This window comes from Amphibalanus amphitrite, unplaced genomic scaffold (assembly GCF_019059575.1).
Source record: "Amphibalanus amphitrite isolate SeventyFive unplaced genomic scaffold, NRLGWU_Aamphi_draft 000651F_arrow, whole genome shotgun sequence".
NCBI lineage: Eukaryota > Metazoa > Arthropoda > Thecostraca > Balanomorpha > Balanidae > Amphibalanus > Amphibalanus amphitrite.
In genome coordinates, this window is record NW_024882145.1 from 83,543 (window position 1) to 106,442 (window position 22,900).

The window sequence follows — 22,900 nt, forward strand, 5'->3', positions numbered from 1 at the left end:
CTCCGTCAGCATTCTGTAAATGTGACGACTTCCCACCATTTCGATTGGCAGCCTTTTGCCATCTATTTTAACGGTGATATTAGTGCGGCTGGTCAGATCCAATTTACAGCCCGGGTTCTGACGCAGTACTGTTTTCCATCGGTCTGGAATCGCGGCTGCAATGCTTTGGATCGTCAAAAAATCAGTTTTTATTGATGGATATTTGAGTCTAATTTTGCTGCTATTCATAATTTTTCCCTCATCATCAACAATATCGTTAATTAACTTAACGCCGTTAAGGTACGCCGTTGATGAAAACGCCGTGTTTGACATGTTTCAAAAAAAAAAAAAAATAAGCGGTGCCTCGCCGCTATCGTCGAAGTGCAATAAACAAACGTCATATGACACGACCCAACATCAGTTCCGCTACCCATTAGGGCAGTCGGGCCCTCACTTCTGGCTATTGCGGACCATCCGTCTGTCATTTTGTTTGCGTTTCCGTATGTCATTTGGTTTGTCGCTCTGCTGTCTGCTTGACGTTTTATCTGACATTTTCATAGTCACACCTACTGCAACGGGCATAAAGATCAGTGGGTCCACGCAAGGCACTATCAAGGGTCAGTGCTGGTTCCTACACAATATTCAAATAGCACGGATCAACCTACGTGGCCTTACATAATCAATAAATTACCAATGCTTACCGCTCCTGTTACCCACACAGTTCTCCACAAGCAACTGCAAAGAAGTTGTAGGTACAAATTTTCAATATTGGGACGCATGCTCACAAAGAAAAACGAACTGCAGCTATTGGTTTTCACGAAGTCTATAGAGCTACTTTGAAACATTGGGGATTTTTAATTATGAGTTAAATTCGTTAATCATTTCGCCAGTAAATCTGAAAACGAAAAACTTTACCACCTGTAAAGTAACACCGCCTGCGATGAGCAGCTTTCATCAAGTCCTCGTCACTCAACTGCGAGCCCAATCTCCTTTCGCCTCCGTCACCGCACATTGCTGAAACTTCTCCGCCCGGCGCCCACGAGCGCGGCCAACTTCAATCCAGGGACTGCTGCCGCCCGGTCCGGTGGTCGGCCCACCTCATTAGAAAGTTTCCCAGCCATTATGTCGAGTTGGCGACGTGGGCCGCCCCGAGGGTATCCCCAAGTCGTTTCGCAGAGATCTTGAGGCCACTTTGGTCTCATTGGAGATCCTGAGGCCACTTTGGTTTCATCTGCAGTCGGTCGAGTTTGGTAAGCCCTTTGTGACCGTCCCAGCCTCAAAGTGCGTGGTGATGCTCTATGACCTCTCACGCCGTCGTCTTGGTCTCTTACTCGGTCACTTGCCCAGTTTTCTAGACAGAAATCCGCTTGAAGAGACTTACCATCGACGAGCGATTTCCCTGGCTAGACTCGTATGATACTCGGCTAGACTCTGTGATACTCGGGACCTCTTGATCTCTTTCTCTGCGCTGGGCGGCGCTCGATGGATTCGCTGAAACGGTTCAGTGCTCTTGAACGGGGCCGGATCGGCTCCACAATCCCTTTATTCGCCACTGAATCTCTTTGGTCAGCCCGCATTTCTGGCAGTGTCTGGCAGACCGACCCTTTGCTCTCTTCCTCTTCATCCTCTACCCCTCCTCTTCCTCTGCCTGCCAAACTCTATCCCCTCATCCGCGGACACCCAACAATGTGGAGAGACCGGATCAGTTTCCATCAGAATGGCCCCTCCGCCGTCCGATCCGCCTCTCCACTGCCCCCCCCCCCGTCGTCGTCGGTCCGTAGTGGGGCGTCGTGTCGCCTGCCGTCGGTCGGTCGGCTCGTCGGCGGCCGTCGGTCGACCGTGGCTCCCGTCGATAACGACACGCCCGATGATTTTCCGGCCGATGCGCGCATCGATCGGTGCCCTCTTCCGAGCGGCATCTCATTTGCGCTCGATGCCGGGCCTCGTCGGCTCCGCTGTGGGTCCACTCGACCGCGAGGGAAGCGCACACCACTGGGACTCTCGGTGTACGCTCCTAGCACTGGTCGCCCGGGGTGTGTGGCTGCGGGCGCCATCGCGGGTGCGCCGACGCCGACGCGGCGCCTCCGATGCCCGTCGGCGGGTCTGTCACCACCACGCGCGAGTTTTTCATCGACCACGCGGTCCCCTGGTCGCTGAGTGGAAACTGGAAGGGTTACCCGGCGGCGCGGCGGTGTATTAATTGAGCGCGTCGACGGCCGCCTGCACGCACCCTCCCGCGGGATACCTAGCTGGGGGAGGACCCCAACCAGGGGCGCACGCCGGCATGAAAATTACATCGAGGGATAATTTGTTTACGGCACAAATGACGATGGTGGCGGACGGCGCGCACGACAGCGCTGCGCCGCTAACGTCACAGCCGCTTCGCCAGTGCCGCGGCGCGTGAATAATAGAGATGGGTGGACGTGATTGGTCGTGGCGGCACACCCTAATCGCCGACTCTGGTTACCCGGCGGCCCCCGCGTGAGGGCGAGTGTGTCGCATTCGACGGGGGAGCTTTGAACGCAGGGGGTGATTATTAGAACGGGTCCGCCTCAGCGGGGGCGCCCAGTGAGTAATCCGTGCTATCGTGAGCCTTATTGAGTCATGCTTTGACGTTGATCGGAAAATCAATTCAACCGCCGCAGCATGACAAAGACTCACTGATTACCGGTGTGTGGTTATGATGGCGAAGTACGTACGTTTATGCCCAACCAAGACACATTTGGAAGGTTTTTTTTGTCTTCGGCAGGGAATCTCTAATGCGGCTATCAATGAAGATATTTACTGTTCACTGTGTTCAGGGTTCTGCTGAAGTTGGTGTGCCTGCTTCTCAGTGGCGGCAGCCATGGACCAAATTGGCAAATTGATGGCTAACTGTGTCTTCTCAAAACGTATTGGTATGCAAGATCGGCACGGTCGGGCGTGTCAATATGACACTGGCGCCGCCTGGTGAACAGCTGACCAACTACAGTTTGTTCGTCTGCCACGATACGACGTGTTCAACAGGCTGTGTGCGTGGTGCGATCGTACGCAATCCAGTGAGTTTGGCGCCTGAGAAGCCTGGCGCAACTGTTGCCCCTGTGAATGGCAGGCTCCAGCTGTCGAACGGCGTCAGATTCTGCTGTTCACATGACGTAGCAGGCGAGATTGATAGCTAATTGGCGCTGTAATGCTGTTAGCGCTTCGAGTACCCGGGGCTCGAGTGCTATTTTAGAATGTTTGCCGCCCATTCAGATTTACTGAAGCCTCAGTCCATTCATAGCCGCCTTCGGGAGGATTTTGGTCAAGTTGCTACGTTATCAGTTCGGTGCCTTTGTATTTGTCACCCAAAATGCTTAATTAAGTCGCCACTTAAAGGGCGATTATCTGAGGTTTTGTAGGTGTGCGATGAGTATTGGGTACCTTAAAAAGAATATCACTTGACAGTGCAAATCCTCATATATTTTCGTTAAATTCAGACAAACGCATTTTGACATTTTGTATTGTCATTGCTACCCTCCCTCATCTTTTCAACGCTCGAAAGCTCGTCATTGATTATGGTGCCACGGTTGTGGTTATTTGAGCGGCTACATTATTACTGCACCGTCACCGAGCTCCTAACCCTAGCAAACAACATTTCAGGAAAAAATTCCCCAGTGTGTGCGCGTCCAATTAAATGTTCCTGCATTATCAACTCCCTCGTCACTGCCACACCCGCCCTCCTCAGACCTCCCTAGCCCTCCTCTCTAATGACAAACTTCATCGGCTGCGCGTCTCCCCGACAGACCTCGAGCTCTCCCCTCCCCTAGCTGTCACTACCGCTTTAATCAATCGCCCCGACAGTCCTGAGAGGCCGTTGATTGGCCATTTTTTCCGTGTATCCACAAAGGTTTTTCATTTCTCCCCTCGTGAGATCCCCTCCGCAAATCCTCTGAGTAGCGCGAATCCTCCACCCCTGCTCCTTCACTTTCATCTCTCCCCTTCCTCCTCCATTCTTTTCGTTTCCACTCGCCCGTGCTCGATGGGGAAATCGCGCTACTCCGATTATTCCAGCTACTGAGGCGTGTTCCAAACGGGCATAGCACGAGCCGAACCGATAGAGCGCTTTGACTCTAAGCAAAATAGCTCTTAACTAATAGTTTTTACCATTTCTCACAGACAGTGACAATACATTAACAATTAAAATATTCTTATTGTATTTGTATTTGTTGCTAACTCGTCATTATCTGTGAGAAAAACGAAAGGTCTCTAGCTCTTCTACATAATCTAACTTTACTTATAGCCTTGAGCCTCGATAAAAATGGAAAGCACTGAAAAGCACAATGCTGTTGATGTTTTGCATGATTCATGTTATAAAGGCTATAAAGGTCAAATTATGTCAATTTCAACATATCTTCTCCATCAAAACGGCAACCAAGCGGCAGGTAAGTTTTTATTAATGCGAGCTCAATCTGCACTAAGCTGAGCTCTAAACAAGAACCGAAGTACGCCAGCGAACACTATACCCACCTCGCGCCATATGCCCTGTTCACACAATCCCCGAGTACTGCTGCCCGCAGCTGTGCGTCTGCTCACGATGATTCTGATTGGCTGCGCTCCACCCGGGCTGCCAAACTCGTGTTCATTGATGTCTGTTCTCCGCTGCGAACGTCTGTGGGCACCTCCATTGTGAAGAAACGTCAGCTGTTGTGCACTCGTCCATCTCTGAGCCTCGCCATTCATTGTGTTGCTTCGCGGCCACGATCCCATCAGTATAATGATGGTACCTGTCTGTCAACTGTCGACCAGAACACGATGGGCGAACGCTGACTGAGAACTTCTCTTTCTTCCGCAGCCTGAAGCTGGAATGCGAAAAGCTGGCCAGCGAAAAGATTGAGATACAGCGCCACTATGTGATGGTGAGTGTTCGAGGTTTTGGGGACTGTGGGAGGTGGGGTTGGGGCGGGACTGTGGAGCTTAGGAAGGTAAGAAGGTGTTTTGCTGGGAAGTGGACGATAGAGAGTGTGGGACAGGAGTGTTGGAAGGGTTTGTGAAAGTTGGGAAAAGGAGCGACTGCCGCCATTGTTTAAGATTTTGTGGTAAAATATAATCGATGTAACGTCTAACTTTTTGTCTGTAAAAAAAATCAAAATTTGCTTACGAACCGGCACGGCCAATACTGCCACTCACTCTCTTGTGACATAATCGCCGCCGCAGGGGCGGCGCCACGGGTTTTCGATAGGGGGGGACGGGGACCGAAAATCGAAAATCCCAAAAGTAGATACTGATCGTGTATGCAAAAAAAAAAAAACGAGGCACGTAACGCCGCGAAACTTGGCAAGGCCCAAAACACATCGAATGGTGCATCCCGTTTCCAAACTTATCCTAGGACACCTAAGATCGATCACCTTTTCAAGCATCCTTGCCTCTAAATCAAAATTTGCAGTCTTGCCAACTCAAAGCTGGTTTCCTACAAGCTGCGAATTGCTTAGGCATAAGTAGCAGTGCCAGCTATTCTTACATTTCGTACTTTCAAATTTTCGATCTTACGTCTGGTCAGCTTCAGGGCTTCACCATCATATACATAGTCATGGAGGAAAAGTGGGAATGTCTTCTGCTCTGACAAGTGCGCCAAAACTGCAATATAATTTCAGAATCATGACATCACCACCTGATCCATATGCAACGGGCAGGGTGCAGCTAATGGCTAGCCGTCAGTGGTCATGTCATCGGTGGTCACTCAAAAGGCCATGCTAGGTCATGGAAGGTCACCAACCGTTATTAGATCACACTTTCTGATGGATTTTACTTGCCAAGAGCTTCGCGGGAAAAACGAGCGCATGCACCGTTGAAAAAATTGAGTGAAAGGGTCTCAGGTCCGGCGACCTCTGCAGGTGAAATGCCCCAGGGTAGGATTCCGGTCCTTGTTGATTAACTTCGTCAAAAATGGCAGTAGAGCTGTGATGTCGGCACCATTGTGTTCGTCATGATCGAGCTGGCACGACCTGCATCGTTCTCATATTCACCCTCCAATCGTAACAACTACAGCAGGGATTGGCAAATGGCGGGGCACCCCCTTTGGGAGGTAATGAAGGTCTCTGGAAACCTCATCCCACATCTCTTAAGCATTAGTGGCTCTCCTTATGGAACAGGTTTCTTGACTGGTCTGTTTCACCCCAGAATTCAAAGACTAGTCAAGGTAAAACCGAGCGCACCACAGTGAGCACAATTTGATAAGCTGGTGTATCTCAATTTTCATGTAGAACCTTTCACGTATCACGGACCTAAAACCCTTTCGTGCACTCATGCAAAAGCAACTGCCATGTTTCAACAGCTGGTAATGGCATTTTCACAGCCGCTGACGTAAGAAGGGGAGGGATGGGGGGCTCGATTAGACCCCCAGCCGTTCGGCCGCCGACCGAACTTAGTTTTGCAGAAAAAAAAAACGAGTGCTATCGAACCCCTTGACGAGAGGGAGCCGATGCTATATCCAATTATAAGGTCTTGGGCTACTGCGTGCTTTTTTGGTCCTGCCTGTGATCTATCCGAACACTTCTCCCCACAAGTGCTGGGGTTAAATGGCATAGATTTCAAATGGTTCCTGTGGTAGAACTGCCATGCTTGAATTTGACTCATTAGGAATGGAAAATTTTCATATAGTAACGGAAATCAATGGAATTTCAGCTTGGTTTTATCGGCAATGGGGTCTGGCAGTGGGGTGGGGAGGTAATAAGTAATAACCCTGCCTGGCGCCCCAAAAAGGGGGCACGATCCCCGAGGCCCTGCCGATCACCTTATAACTACAGACATCACAGCTCCACACCTTTTGCAGATGGCCAGGACCCCTGCGATGCATCCCAACAGCAATCTTTATTCAGAACCTGCCTTGATTAACCAACGATGCATTAAATGCCACGGATAGCTCTATAATGCATTATTATCAACTATTGAACGGGCCTCGCCGATAGGGGGGTACTGTACCCCCCTAACTTTCGATAGCGGGGGACCTGTCCCCCCCGTCCCCCCCGGTGGCGCCGCCCATGCGCCGCCGCCACTTCTTTTTTGTCAACATGCAAATAAAAAAACAACAACGACAACAAAAACAGAGTGGCAGTTATCATAAGCGGTGGCATGTAGCACGTCTCGAGTCCGCTCCCCTAGACCGCGCTGACAAATTCATCACGTCCCGTGGCCGGCTGCCAAGCCCCGTTCACCGGACGGCCGACTGGGGAGCCGTTTCGGTAGGCCGATTTCGTCGATAAATTTCGACGTTGATTTATTGAAATTGCTACCGAGCATCAGTTTTCGAGATAACTTTGATGGCGTGCCCGGGCTCGGCGCCCAGACCTCATACAGGGCTCGTCCGTGATTGAGAAAACTTGGCCGAAACTATTAATTCGCGCTGTCAGGGAGGTGTCGGCGGCGGTCGGTGGGCGTCGGAACATTATTAGAGTTAGGGGGGAGGGGGAGGGGGCCTACCTGGGTCACGTCAGGTGGGTTGGAGAGGGGGAGTGAGACAGGGAGGGACAAAGGGCCTGGGGCAAGGTTGGCGTCTGTTTTTGGAGACGTGTCAACAGGTTATTAAAAGTGTGTTGTGATGGTTTCGGCAATGCATTGAACATTATTCGCATAGGTACTACATATAGTGTATTACGATACGCCGTCAAAATGATTTTCGTGCTACTTAATTGTGATATTTAGCCCGTGTTAGTTAGTTAGTAGCTAACGTGCGGTTCCATCTTAGTCCTTACAGCACAGAACTGATGTCTCGCCGCTGTCTGTTTCAGTACTACGAGATGTCCTATGGACTCAACGTGGAAATGCACAAACAGGTGAGTTTATGACGTCCATAAATGGCAGCTTTCAGCAGTCTGTGAGTCTTAGATGTGGCACACTTCAGTCCGTGGACAATCAAACGATAGTGACACAGCTTTTGACAACATCTTAGTTCGTGTCACTTAACATGTCCCGCATTTCGCACATTTTAGTATGTTCGTTTCAAATCTAGGCGTGTGTGACGCCAGAAGGTGACACGTTCCAGAACATGACACTCAAAACTCACATAATTAGGTTTGTGACGTCCACTCCGTAACGTAGATGATGCTACACACTTCTCTGACGGTCATACGCCCGCTGAATGAGACCAGCGCGAAGATGTGTTTCCAAACACCACTGTCACCTGAACTATGAGAGCTGAATTTTTCTGTCACTGCTCAGTGATTCCTTCCAGTGTTCACAAGACACGATTTACTTTTCATCTTTCCCGACAGAGCATACCTACCCATATTCTGGCCACTACTGAGTACATCCCCACTTGTTGGCCCCCTGTTGATCGATACAGAAGCGTTAGCTACATTGATTAATTCCCTGCAAAGATCATCCCGTGACGACACTCGGCGCTGATTTAGGTACTTAGTTTAATTACTCCAATAAAACTCAACGCTCTAATACCCACAAATGACATTTATGAGCCGATGTGAGCTCTGTTTCCGAGCCATAATTCCCGGCATATTTCTGGACGATAATTCATCCTTTTCAAAGACGGGCTAATTTACCGCCGGGCGGCCTGCGTCCCCGCCGGAGTTTCCCGACTTTGTTCCTGCCGACGATGTCGCAGACCGACGATAATTAAACACAGAAATCCAGCGTCGTTAATCAGCTGAGTGGTAATTATTACTGTCCAGACAATGCTGATGACGCCGCAACGTGTGAAAATAACAGCGGCGACTCCACTGCTGGAAACTGATAGGGATAATTGAATTAGCTGGGTAGCTGGAATGCGCTGGCATTGATGGCTAGATTGGGTTCGTCTTTGACGCAGCTTATTAGTGATTTGCCGCTCATGTAAATAATGTTTGGGATAATCGATTCAGACAGGCTCGTGGTTGCATGCTTACCTATATAAATATTAACTAGCTATTTTACCGCGGGAAACACCGTTGGGGAGAAGCTAAGGCGTGACGCCTTTTTTAGTGGGAACATGAGTGGAAATGGAAACGAATATCCAGCTTTCTTCTTGCCCCATGCTTGTTGGCTCCTGTTACGGGCTCCAAACACCCAGGGCCTCTTCATCGTCTTGCATGGCTATGCAATATCAGCCCGAACGCTCCGGAGCTATGCGCCACCGCACACGCCTCTCAGCATCATTTACATTTCCCATTTTCAGGCCACCGAGCAAAACCAGGCCATCCTTTTCAGGCTGTCGCTATTCGCCAGGGCAGTTCATCTTCCGCAGACCGACGGCTTCCCGCCGAAAATGATGGCGGGAAGTGCCGTCGGCCGCGGCCGCCAGGGCGGCGCCACTGTCCGTGGCCCGTTAAATCGTCAGCGGCGGAGCCGCCCGTGGAAATGTTGAACGATCATTGATCGTCGGACGCGACGGCTCGGCAAAGCAATCATAGGACTCTATATCTATGTGTCTGGTGATTGGAGATCAATACCAGGAGTCAGTGAGAGCGGTAGGGAGCGGGGCAGAGCGGGGGGGGGGGAACCCGAAGGCTTCCGAGACGCCTGAGGTCACCTCAAACGCTGCAGCTGTGACATGTAATTGATTCTGAGCCGCAACTTTTGTGATCCGAAGTCGAACCGGACTCAAATGGCGCTGGTGGCACAGCTTGATCGACCAATCAGCGGCCGAGTTGACGTAGTGACGTCGTTGAGGGGCATAGTTACGTCATTGATTGAATGGCAACTACCAGTTGGCCGGAAAGAAACGAGTGCTTGTTTATTCGAAGCGTCGAAAATCCGGATTCCCTTGGCTTTACAAAGCGGGTGGCTAAATGATGAAGTTAATCAATGAACTCAAAGTAAAGCGAACAATGCAATAAATAGTCATAAGTTGTCGTGCTACACGTCACACTGGTGCTTTGGCTTGCGATTGCTAGCTAGTTCTGACCAAAATAATAAACGTCAGTTAAGAGGCATTAAATGCCCAAATATACTATCTCGCCACCCTCATTCCAACCTCAATCCATTGCTCCTCCTTTGTAACTAACTGTCTCTGCTGACATAATCCTCTATTTAATTTCCAAGACATTGTGAATAAGTAGCACTATATGTTTTTTTTTGTCCTCCCGGCAAGCCATGAGGCTATAGCCGGGGGAGGGGGAAAGTTACTAGCACTTATGTTTATCACTGTGTTAGTGCTCGCAGTCACTCCTGACCACTCTTGGCGGGTTCTTTGTCACCGTCGGTGTCTGTGGCGCAGTGGCGGCGTTTACGGCGCGCGGTGCGCCACTTTCGTGCCGGTGCGCCAGGTGCGGACTGAGGCTGCTGTCTGTCGCCGCTGGGACCCTGTTTACAGGCGGTGGGATTTGTTAGTCGGGCGGTGACACGGCTTCCGCTAATGATGACCCACAAAGTGCGGCGTGCAGTGGCGCACCCAGTGAGGTCAAATGAGGAGGCCGCTGGGATGTAGTTTGTGCAGTGGCGCGCTCAGCAGGGTCAGCGGGGCAGGCGGCTGGGGTGTACTGGCGCGGTGACGCACCAAGTGTGGTCAGCTGGGGGACGCAGCCTGCTCCAAACTCACATTGCTCACAAACGCAGACGAACACTGAGATAAGATGACTTCTCTTGTGAGCTCAACTGAAAGTTCCGCCAAGACGAGTCAAAACAAATCACTACGCAGAAGTGTGTCGCACTTCGTCGGGCTAACAATTTGCATTCGGGACAACATGACTCGGAAATTCTTTGCTCATTTTTGTTTTCCTTTGTGTGAACAAAAAATAAGGGAAATATTGCTGTTCGACGACGAACATATGTAACTACAGCTCCATTTGTCAGCTAGTCAAAACACCTAACCAGGAATGGCTTTAGCAATAACCATCATTTAAGTAGCCATGCGATCGGAGTTGGCACTCACCTTCTGATATAGCTGGACGCTTATGCGCCGCCGCCGTTAGGAGTGGTCTGTGAAGTTGTCAGCCTCCCATACATGACAGTCGCGCTACCTGACACTGATCAGATACGATCGGAGCTGCGTCAAGGCAGCCGCGGGCACCACAACGCCTGTCAGAGCCCTGCTAATTATATCCAGCTTCTGGCACGGCGACGGTAATTATGCAATTACTAGGGAGGATTATAGAGCTGATGGTCGCTTGTTACCCATCACAGATGCAGACACAGCATGCTACCTGACTGAATCAAGTCACGTTTGGATGTGGCGTCATTGTCAGTATGGCTTCCGGTGAAAATATGATCAGTTGGAAAGTATGATCGGTGACCCCATCAGCCAATAAAGAAAAAGGCCACAAATGTCACAAATATTCATTGTTTGCGCATTTATTACCTTTCAATTTCTTGCTGTAAGCTGTTAATGAATCATTACGTAGGATAAGACCTGATTGATTATATTATATTCAATAAGTCAGTTTTGCTCAGTTTTCTGTTGATTTAGCAGCCCACTTAATGACTTTTGATAATTAATCACCACCCTTGGCCCGTGGTAAAACTACTGTAATTCGCTAGCCATCTGTTCCTTTAGACCGTCACGGCACAGACTAAGCAGTCACCTGCACTGGTGTGAATTGATCACCAGGGATGTCGCCGTGACCTGCAGGGACGGGCGGGGGCGACGGGCGGGGGCGACGGGTGGTGGGCGGGGGCGGGGGCGTCCGCGGCTCTGATACCCAGCACCGTCACGAGCGCTTCTGTTATGTTAATGAGCCGGGCGGCGGCGCGGGCGGCGACTGTCGCGTCGGCCCGATTTATTGCCGTGCTGGAGACGTGTCAACTCAACGGGCGGTGCCGGTGGTGGGACACAAAGGGGGCGGAAGGGGGAGAGAAGGCAGCACCTGGTCACAACAGTTGGAACAGGCTAGTCTGTCACAGTAAGCCGCTGTGATGTGTCAGTGGTGTGAAACGGTGTGATAGATTGGGGGAAGCAACTTAAAAGCAACAAATGATCATGTGAAGTTTATAATAACAAGGAATGAATTGCATTAACCTTTCGTGGAGGAGATAGCTAGGAACCCTGACCCACCCCTCACCCCACCCTTACGAGCCAAAGAAGACGACGGACACTGCAAGACAACGGACGGACCAACAACGAAGACGGACGACAGAACCGGGCCCAAATACAGGACGCTGTGGTGGCCCGTAAGCCAAAAATACCAGCTACCAGCCAGATTAACCTTTCGTATTCTTAGCTGTGAGTTTACCAACCTGAAACAAACTCTCTCATTCATGCGCAAAGCCAATATCTTCTCACAAGAAATTAATTCCAGGCCTTTCGCTAACGCTCACAAAAAATTACCCACCAGTTCTGCCTTCTGGATAGTCTTCTTTGTCAGCTTGCCATCCGGGGGACTTACTAAGAGAATACTTGCCAAAGGTTTTCTTGGAATGAAGGTGGTGCTGAGTGCACCGTGGTGCCTTGCTGAGAGCGAGGGACGACCCAGCTGCAGGGAGATGGGGCCACTTAGAGTGGTGACCCGCGTTGAGGCAATTCATCGGCGTATGGCTGAGGGACAGCGCCGCGGTATATGACTGAAGGCCAGGAGACGACACAGCGCGCTAGGCCTTTCCTCTGCAGCGGCCCGGCCGACCACTAGATGAATGACCGAGCATTCGGCGCAGAGCCCTTGCAAAACCGCGCCGGCGTTGCGAAATGTGTCAATCAGCGGGTGCATCCGCGTGTTGAATGGCCGCTGGCTGTCAGGGTCTAACTGAGGCAGGGGCTGTCAGAGGTCTGATTGAGGCAGGACTGTCGGATGTCTGATGGAGGGGGAGGATGCTAGGGATGTGGCAGAAGATGTCAGGAGTCTGACCGAGGTCAAAGTGATGAGCTGCTGCCTTTTTCCGTGGCTCGAGGTGCTGACCCTCCACAATGAAAGGAAGCGAGAGCTGAAACGAGGATGTTTAGAGCTGACCTGTTTATATCTTGCTGATTGGTGCCTCCCGCTAGGCACTACGTTGTGCTTTCCTTTCTTTTATCCCCTTCTTCCTCTCTCCCTCCTCTCTGCTGCCAAGGTGCGCCGCAGGGGACCGCAGTATAGCACGGCGCGGACGGCGGCAGACAGACTGGTATAAATAGACTCGGCCCCGGCGAGTGACGCGGAAAAACCGCCGGCCGCGGGATGGGCCGCAGACTCCGCGTGGGGCAGCACAAGCGGCCATTGTCGTCACTGGGACTGTCAGTGTCGCAGTCGCCGTCAGCACGTGCTACCGCAAGCTGTATGTAGCTAAAACTGAAGTCGTGGCCGTAATGTCACTGCTGTGATTGTTCACAGTTGTCCCACCGCCGCCAATAAATTCCGTGTTTTTATTGGTCATGGATACTACTTAGCTTCACTACATACATCAACTTAGCTCAGGTCAATGCTTACATCCATAGACGATTCTAGGAATGCTTGAGTTGACGCTGTCGACCGCCCAATCACATCCAATAATATTTGACTACCTTTGCTGCTAGTTGTAATATAGCTATCCCACCCGCCGGCTCCTGGCCTCTTACCACTCGGTAGCTACTTTCTTAGTCAATCAGGCTCCCCACTCACCTCGGAAGGCCCGCTCCCCGAGTCTGAGCCCCTCCCCGAGTCTCAGCTCGGCCCGCCGTCGCGCGTCGCTGCCGTCGCGTCGCGCCTGGCACGTGGCCGCCGACACGCTCCGGCTGTCGGCGCGTCGTTGTCGACTTTGGAGCGCCACTCATTGTGCTCCTTCGTCGAGGCCGACGCTCGCCAGCGACGCTTCGACGACGCTCTTCGGACGCCCCGACGACGACCATCGAAGCTCGTCGTCGACGTCGTCGCCGGTTGCCAGCGGGCCAGAAATACCTGGTGGCGCGAGCAAATAAAAATAAGCGACGCCTGTCGTGAGTAGCACGCCACTCACTGAGAGGGGAGAGTGAGGAGGGTGTGGGTAGAGGAGGGAGGAGCGAGTAGGGAGTCTCGAGCCGTCTTCGGACGGCTCTGGCTCGGCGCTGAAGGGGCGGTGTACTCACGTGTGAGAGATAATACTCTCACCGCGCCCGCTGACAGGAATGTGAGCTATGTGCGGCCGGCGCCAGCTGTTGTCAGAGAGAGCGGTCGCGTCAGGGGAGCGGGAGGGGGGGGGGGGCAGCTCTGGCAGAGGGGGAGGGAGGGTGTTTATTTTTCTCCATCCGTCGCCAGGGTTTTCATCGCGCCAACAAATTGTGCCGAGCGATAACAAACAGCCTGCTCTCCGGCTCTGTAAACCAGATGCCGACGTGGCTTGGATAAATATTATCGGAGGGAGAGCCGCGCTCGGTCGAGCGGGTGTCATACCGCCCCCCACCCCCTCCTCCGCCCCTCCCGGACGGGGACGGGTGGGGGGCGGCGCGGGTGGTCGCCGGGTGGGGAGGGATGTTTGCTCGGCTGGGGGGGGGGGGGTGTCTGTGGGAGACGTCCCACGCGGCCCGATGGCTGGCATCCATTCGGATACAGTGTGTAGCACCGCCGATGATGGCCGCCCCGCCCCCGCCCCCGCACCTAATTCTCCCCTCCCCGCCCCGGCTTACGGTCTCTGTTTGGGCGGAAACGATCCGAGGGGATGACAGCTGCGGGGGCGGGGGAGAGGGAGGGGGCAGAGCCAGGTGCTGTGACTGTGATTACGGCCCGCCGCCGAGCCATGCTACACATACACACACGTCACGGTAAATGAGATAAACGAATGGGAGTGGGACGGCGCACACTGCACAGTTGTGGTGGAACAGATAATGGTATCGGGCAAATAGCCCGGGCGCGCGCCCTATCAAAAGGAGAAACAGTGGCTGGTGACGTATGAACTATAGAGGAATTATATCGGCGCTAGGCAGAGCTACGTACATCTGAGAGAGAGATAGAGAGGGAGAGAAGGAAAGAGAGAGAAAGAGAGAGATGAGTGATATAAAGAGAGAGAATAAAAAGAAAGAGAAAGAGGAAAAAAGAAAGAGAAAACAAGACGAAGAGAAAGAGAGAGAGAGAGAGAAAAAAAAGAGAGAAGCAGACGAGAGCAGAAGAGAGAAGAGAAGCAGAGCAGCAGACAAGAGAGCAGCGGACGCGATGAAGAACCCTTCCCAACCCCTACCCATTCTCCCCAGACGACTATTACCGCGCGAGTGACCACCGGTGGCTGCTGAGCGCACTTCCGGCCCCTGTCGCTTCCGGTGCCGCCACTTCCGGCGTCTCGCGTGGCCACTATTGGGCCCACTTCCGGTCGGTCGTTCCGGCTGCCCGGGGAGCCGTCTCCGACGCTCTCTCGCTCTCTTTTCTATCTCTTCCTTCCCTCTCTATTTTCCTCCCCCCCCCCCCCGCCGCCATCGCTATTCTTATCCAGAAGCTCGGTTTTTGCCAGTGCTGGGTGACAACTCCCTGGAACTATCAGCCGACTATAAAAAGCTGACGCTCAAAGTGGCGCGCTGAGGCGAACGTAGCGCACCGGCGACGTGGTGGTGGCGCCACGAGTGTCTTTTTGTTGACGGCTAGTGGCGCGGTGGTGACATTTGTCGCCATGACGTGGTCGGTGCGCTGGAAGAGGCGGGGGAGGAGGATGGACTGTAAGGAGGGGAGGGTGGGGAGTGGTAGGAGAGGCTGGAGAGAGAGAGAAAGAGAGAGAGAGAAGAGAGAGAGAGAGAGAGAGAGAGAGAGAGAGAGAGAGAGAGAGAGAGAGAGAGAGAGAGAGAGAGAGAGAGAGAGAGAGAGAGAGAGAGAGAGAGAGAGAGAGAGAGAGAGAGAGAGAGAGAGGAAAAAAGTGCTTATGTTGTTGATAGTACAAGAAAAACGCGATGGGGCTGTGTGTTTTTAAATGGGGAGGGGAGGTATGTGTGCTGCTCACCTATATTAGGGATGAAAGGATGCTGTGTTAGGATAAGAGGAGCAGTGGCTGGAGGGAGATAAGAGGTGAGAGGGGGCGGTATGTAGGCGGAGGGGGAGGGTCAGGAGCCAGTGAGGGGGCTGTGTGGGCTGCCCCGGTGATGGCGATGTGTTTGACAGGTGATAGAGAGCCAACATTGGCGAGAATGGCGTGCTCCCGGACAAACTGTGGCCTGGCTGATAGGTGCGGGAAACCACCTCACCAGCGGAGCGCCGATGTATGAGAATCTGGGCTCTATAAACTTCCAGCGGCGAGCTGCCCACTGCCCACCAACAAAGTTTGGATAACTCTGCATCTGATGGACTGAATGTTAAACGTTTTGCATGAGTTATACACTTTTGGAAGTTTGAAGCCCTGCAATCAAAAGAACAAGTACTGTGGTGAACAGCATTATATGTAATATAGACGTATTTAATGGAACACCCTTCTGTTCTAATGGCTATAAATGTTTATCACTTGAACCGGTGGAGGAACGCCTCCGAAATACATTCTAGTGTTTTTTTTTGTAACTTTTGACAATTCTTAGAACTTTGAACAGAAGGTACAATATTTAATGAATCAAATATTGAATCCCAGCACTTGAAAAGCAGTGGCTTGTGAAAAGCAGCATATAATGAACATAAATTCGTGAATTGCATTGTTTATTAAGCATTAGTTCGTTTGTTGTCTTAATATACATATAAGTACAAATCAATAGAGTTATGTAGATGTCTATGTACACCACAAGCATATGATATGCAAAATGTTTCTTGAAGTTTATATATCTTGTTAAATGTCCTTGAGAAATATTTCAACACAATGCACTTCGAATTCGCACACAGCCATTAAATACTACTATAGCCACCATCGTATATTGTAGCACAGCGCGACCATAAATTATTTTAGAACAACCCACCGACGTTGGTGATCGTAGATTTATATCCCACGAATGGTCGTATAAAATTGAGATTCATGGACGATTACAGCACCTCTGATCCCAGCGTTACGACGCAGTAAATATCAGACATTCTCTCTGAGGTTCACCGCCAATTAGAGCGGGGTTAACAGCGCCAGCAGAGTGCCGAGCTAATGAATGAACGCCGAGTCTTTGATATGTGACCCACGCTGTTAATCAGACTGCTCCGGCTGTAGGCGGCTCATTTTTCAGTCCCGCATCTGATATGGACATACACGGCTGTTAATTGCATGTAGATTGTCGGCCTATGTGTGTCACAGGGCGCTCTTTAGCTGTGTGAAACCCCACCGCTGCTGCTGATAAGAACAGTTAGGTAACACCCGGTAATGTCGTCACATGTGCTCGGGTTAAGTGATTGCCTGGGGCGGTGGAAGGGTCACCTGGTCAGTTGCAGTTCATCATATTTCTCCCCCTCCCCAATGAGTGGCTTCCTCATTATCCACCTTTACGAGCCCCAACCCGGACGTATTACCTTGTCTCTAATTGTTGGGCGACGTGCCTGTCGGCGCCTCGGTAAGTGCCGAACACAGTCCGCCGCTGGCGGCCGACCACTCCGTGACTGAGCGCCGTTATAAACCGCCGCGCGCCGGGCGGGCCCCATTTGGTGGCGCCGCCAATTGCTTTGCATAAGAGCTACTTCATTTCCACTCCGGGACAGCGGCGCTGTTTCAACAGCACGGCGGCTGATTGTCGCAGAGCGGGCCCCGACCACGCCGGGTTGCATGACGGAGAGGATTTCATCCAAATGAGGCCCGGATAGGGGTTCAAACAGTGCCGCTGCGACACAAATTAACCCGGGGTAAATTACGACCGACACCGAGCTGCTGAGCTAGCTCGGTGGGAAGGAAGGTGAGCAGTTTCCGCCGGAGATCTGCCGGAATTAAGGCACGTGTTGCAGAATGGCTAACAGTATTCGGGTCAGTATAATAAGCGCCTGCTTGATTCTGGTGGTCACGGTCACGATCCATCGGATCCATCTATGGACGCTTGAATGCGGTTGTCGGGGTATATTGAGTTAGGCGGTTGTAGCGTTTAGAAGCCTCGGATAGAGTCGGGCAGCTCTGAATACTGCCTAACAGCGTCTGGCAGAGTCTGGCAGCGTCGCGGCGGCAGTCCGCTGGGACTCCGTGGTCGTTACCGGGGCATCAGGGTCGCCGAGAGCGGCTCAATTCTCGTCGGCTTTTGTGTGCCAGCGGTGCTGAGTTAGTGCGCCTCTTTCCGGACCGTATCGCGACAAATGTGGCGCGCTGCAGGGCGGCCGCCGTCTGTGCCTTAGATGCCACCGTCTCCACCACCGTCGCTGCCGCCATTTGCTCTGCGCTGACGACATCGCCACCGTCATCGCCGCCACCATCGTCGCCCTGAACGGCCTCGCCTGCTGGCAACAACGACAGAAACGCCGACGACAACGCCGCTGACCCGAAGGCAGAATGGCCAAAGTCGCGACCTCAATCGACTGGCAAGCGGTGCGGAAAACGAGGCACCTCAAGCGGAAGATGAAACCGCCCAAAATCAGCAAGGCCGTCAAGTACGGCCTGGCATTCTTCAACGGGGTGTTCTGGATACTGAGTTTGCTGCTCATTGTGGCTGGGTATTACTCAATCACGTCTGCAGATACGGCTGCCATCAAAACCACCAACGTGTTTGCGCTGGTGCTGAACATCTCTGTCCTTTTGCTGCTGATCGGAGTGGTGATGTTTGTGATCAGTCTAGCGGGGATCCTCGGCACTCTCCGAGAGAACCTTCCGCTTCTGCAGTTTTATCGCGCCTGCATCGTCCTTTTCCTTGGTCTCGAGTTCTGCCTGATGATATTCTGCTTCAGCTTCGGCAGCTACATCAGCGGCGTCGTCAACAGAGATCTCCCGCAGAATACGGTGGCCACCTACCGCGACGACGCCAACATGCAGAACCTCTTGGACTTCCTGCAGCGTCACTTCCACTGTTGCGGCGTCTCGGTGGCGGGCTACCTCGACTGGTCTGCCAACGCCTACTTCAACTGCTCTCCCTCCAACCCCAGTGTGGAGCGGTGCAGCGTCCCCTGGTCGTGCTGCCTGCACCCGGACAACACGCCGATACGGGACACCACCTGCGGCAGGGGCGTCCAGAAGCTGACCGCCGTCGCCGCCAACGAGAAGGTGCACACGGACGGCTGTGTGTCCGCCGTGGTCAGCTCCATCGAGGAGCACGGTCACATCGTCGGCGCCTCGTGCATCGCCGTGGGGTTCGCCCAGGGAGCGGCGCTGTACCAGGCGACGCGCATCAGTGTGCTGCTGGAGAGGATGTCCCAGAAGAAGAGGAAGGCGGTGAAGGAGGCGCCGCTGTTCAGTGTGGCGCGACTGGTGTTGCTGGTCGGCCTGCTGACCGGATCCCAGTCGGCCGCAGAAGAACCGGACGAAGAGGAGGGAGGAAAGCGGAGGAAGAGAAAGAGAAGGAACGATGAGGATGGCGATGATAAGCGGGCGAAGAAGAGGAGGAAGAAGGATGAAAGAGACAGACGGCAGAATGCTAAAGGGAGGAATGTTTTGGAACAGGGTGACGTTGCTAGTGCAGAAGATGAAAGCGATGGCTCGTCATCGTCGTCTGATTCTGATAGTTGACATACTTGGTCATCACATGGTCATTTGAATAGAAGTAGAACAAAGATTCACAAGACAAAAGCGGAATAAGGGTCATTAGCACTTCAACCAAGGGAGTCGGCTTTTGCACTTGTCATATGGAGCAAACGCAAAGAACTGTTTTGTACCAGGTACTGGCGTTGAAGGTAATGCGTCTGGCCGCTAAGGCCATCGTATGCAACATGAACGGCGTCTGGATGAACATGTTCCTGTTATTGAGCTTGCCTGACCTGAATCATTTAGTTCATTTATTCACTGGTCCTTGTGTTGTCCTTGTTTGCCATATGCTCAGCGTTGTTAAGTTCCATGTGTTGTGTTTCAATTGATGAATTTATTCAACGCTCATCAGAGCATCCAGTGCTGGGGTTTGTCAGGATACCCGGGCAGCGCTTGTCGAACAGCACTGCGGATCCGAAGGTTGGGACTTTAATTGTGAAAAACCGCCCGCCCGCCGCCAAACGCAAACACCGCAAAACGCGCAAAACGCATGCCTAAAACGCCAACGCAAACTTCGCAAAAAAAAAACAATCGCCCGCCCGCCGAAAACCGCAGAAAAAACGCACAAAATGCCGCAAAAAAAAAACGCGCGTCCGCCGCAAAACACAAACACCGCAAAAAACGCAAACACCGCCGCCGCAAAAAAACGCCCGCATCGCCCGCCGCCAACCGCGAAACGCCGTAAAAAAACGGCCGCACGCCGCGAACCGCAAAACGCCGCAAAAACGGCCGCCCGCCGAAAACCGCTAAACGCCGCAAAAAACGACCGCCCGCCGCTAACCGCAAATAACGGCCGGCCGCCGGCAACCGCAAAACGCCGTAAAAAACGGCCGCCCGCCGCAAACCACAAAACGCCGCAAAAACGGCCGCCCGCCGCAAACCGCAAAACGCCGCAAAAAACGGCCGCCCGCCGCAAACCGCCGCTAAAACGGCCGCCCGCCGCCAAACGCAAACAGCAAAAACACCCGCATCGCCCGCCCGCCCGCCGCCAAACACAAAAACCGCAAAAAAAACGCAAACACCGCCGCAAAAAACGCCCGCAACGCACGCACTGCCGCCGCCAACCGCAAAACGCCGCAAAAAACAGCCGCCCGCCGCCAAACGCAAACACCGCCAAAAACGCAAAAACGGCCGCCCGCCGTCAAACGCAAACCCCGAAAAAACGCAAACACCGCTGCAAAAAACGCCCGCCGTAAGCAAAACGCTAACACTAACGCATTAAGACAAATATGGCGCCCTGCGGCAAATGTGGTGCAATCATATCTGCCGTTTAAGCAGCCATGCCTTAATTACAGTGCATCCTAATCGTCCAATGTTCGACAAAGTTACGCACATTCTGCGCTTTGCGGCAAAAATGGCGCTTTGAGACAAACGTGGCGCACTGCAACAAACATGGCGCATTCGTTCATGTCGCTTAACAATGCAGCCACCCACCAAATTTGAACTCAATCGGACCATATTTGAGAAAGTTATGGACATTTGAATATTTCACGATAAAATATCTCCGCAAAGGAGGAGCCCAGCTGAACACGTGTGCCACGTGACCACTGGTGATGAAAGCAGGACCTGTCCCCTCACCGACTGACCCAATTTAGTGTTCTTGGCTGGTTCTGATTCCACGCTATACGGCCACCAGTTGGCCAAAACACCATTATGTGGGAGGTACTCGACTCAAACACGTGGCCACGTGGCACGTGCCGGACCTCTGATAGCTTCACCGTTCACGCCACGTGATGACCCATCGACGTGGCCATCAGCATGTAAAAGATGACCCCGGCCGGTGTCACCGTCTCTGAACAGTGGACGGCTAAACTCGAAAAACGGGAAAATTTAGGGAAATTTCACCTTTCGAATATATAATTTCCCCAGATTTTTAAATTTTTCATTTTACAAAAAATCCGAGATAGCAGTTTTTTAGCCCCCTTCATTCTGTGCCTAAACCCGTTTTCAGATTGACCCTATCATAAAAACTGACGGCCTGACGGCTATTTCCCCCACTCATTGCATTTCACAATGCTAGTATATTTAAGCACCAAAATTGACCCCGTGCCACGGCACGTGCAATAGCACGTGCGCCACGTGACCACTAGTGCGACAAGCTGGACTCATCTGCTCACCGGCTGCGTTGATTTGGTGTCGCTAGGTGGAGTGGTTTCCGCGCCATAGGACCCCCAGTTGGACAATGTCGGATTTTCCCGGAGGTTACCCCATCAAACACGTTTGCACGTGGCACGTGCTTTTCAATCGCCCCATATCTGACCCATACCACGTGGTAGCCGACACCCTGGTGCACAACATATTGGAACTTTTTCAAAATCTAACGTGGAAATTTTTTGCAAAATCGATTTGAAAATAATTTTTCGAAATTACCATAGGCTCAACATGGGGTAACTGTCCGTCACGATTACCCGAAACTGTACCCTATGATTTTTAAATAATTACCCCCAGAAGGTGAGGTGCCAGCCCAAGAACTGACCCTAAAAATGTGGACAAATATTACTGAACAGATTTTGCGCAAATCGCATTTTCAATTTTTCCCCATGTTAACCCTATGGGAAAATGCACGTGCCGATTACCCCTAAACGGGTTAATTATATTTCAAGCGACCGGTACCAGCCGGTAGCTCCCCCACACGGGACCAAACGCTGAAAATGGCAAGAAAATCTACCGAGCCGTTTCGGCGGCGATCAAAATGACCCAAATCGCGGCAGAAACGCTAAACACCCCCCTAGAGAGGTAGCTCAGGTTGGGATTTTCAATAGAAAATCACAATTCTAAAGAATAGTGATTTGTCTAATTGAAAAGTCCCAACCTTCGGATATTTTCAATCGCCCCATATCTGACCCATACCATGTGGTAGCCGACACCCCGGGGCACAACATATTGGAACATTTTCAAAATCTAACGTGGAAATTTTTGGCAAAATCGATTTGAAAATTATTTTTCGAATTCGCCATAGGCTCAACATGGGGTAACTGTCCGTCAAGATTACCCGAAATTGTACCCTATGATTTTTAAATAATTAACACCAAAAGTTGAGGTGCCAGCCCTAGATCCGACCCTAAAAAAATCAGCAAATATAATTGACGAAATTTTTCGCAAATCGAATTTCCAATTTTTCCCCATGTTAACCCTATGGGAAAATGCACGTGCCGATTACCCCAAAACGGGTTAATTATATTTCAAGCGACCGATGCCAGCCGGTAGCTCCCCCACACGGGACCAAACGCTGAAAATGGCAAAAAATTCTACCGTGCCGTTTTCTTCCCTATCAAGATGACCAAAATCGCGGCAGAAACGCTAAACACCCCCCTAGAGAGGTAGCTCAGGTTGGGATTTTCAATAGAAAATCACAATTCTAAAGAATAGTGATTGTTCTTAATTGAAAAGTCCCAACCTTCGGATATTAATACATACTTTGCGGTGCGTTCACTGGGGATTCGAAGTTGTCGAATTTGGGAGAGCCAGTGCGTTATTGCCACGAGCGTGCTCTAATGAAATTCAGCGTGCGTTAATCGAAATTAACGCACGCCTATATTAAACAAATGGATATATTTACGTTATCGAAATTCGTCAATAATGAGAT

At 51.7% G+C, this 22,900-nt stretch overlaps 2 protein-coding genes across 6 annotated transcripts in view; both read left to right on the plus strand.

Moving 5' to 3' along the window:
• LOC122363999 (transducin-like enhancer protein 4) overlaps positions 1 to 22,900 on the plus strand; it is a 140,473-nt gene that overhangs the window by 41,695 nt on the left and 75,878 nt on the right. For all 5 annotated transcript variants that reach the window (XM_043333929.1, XM_043333926.1, XM_043333930.1 and 2 more), the window contains exons 3-4: positions 4,793 to 4,856; positions 7,725 to 7,769. In XM_043333929.1, coding sequence (XP_043189864.1) covers positions 4,793 to 4,856; positions 7,725 to 7,769 — 109 coding nt within the window. The remainder of the gene's footprint in view (positions 1 to 4,792; positions 4,857 to 7,724; positions 7,770 to 22,900) is intronic.
• LOC122364001 (tetraspanin-33-like) lies at positions 17,614 to 19,576 on the plus strand. Its single transcript, XM_043333934.1, has one exon. It carries the CDS (start codon positions 18,133 to 18,135, stop codon positions 19,297 to 19,299), a length of 1,167 nt encoding a protein of 388 aa, XP_043189869.1. The 5' UTR covers positions 17,614 to 18,132; the 3' UTR covers positions 19,300 to 19,576.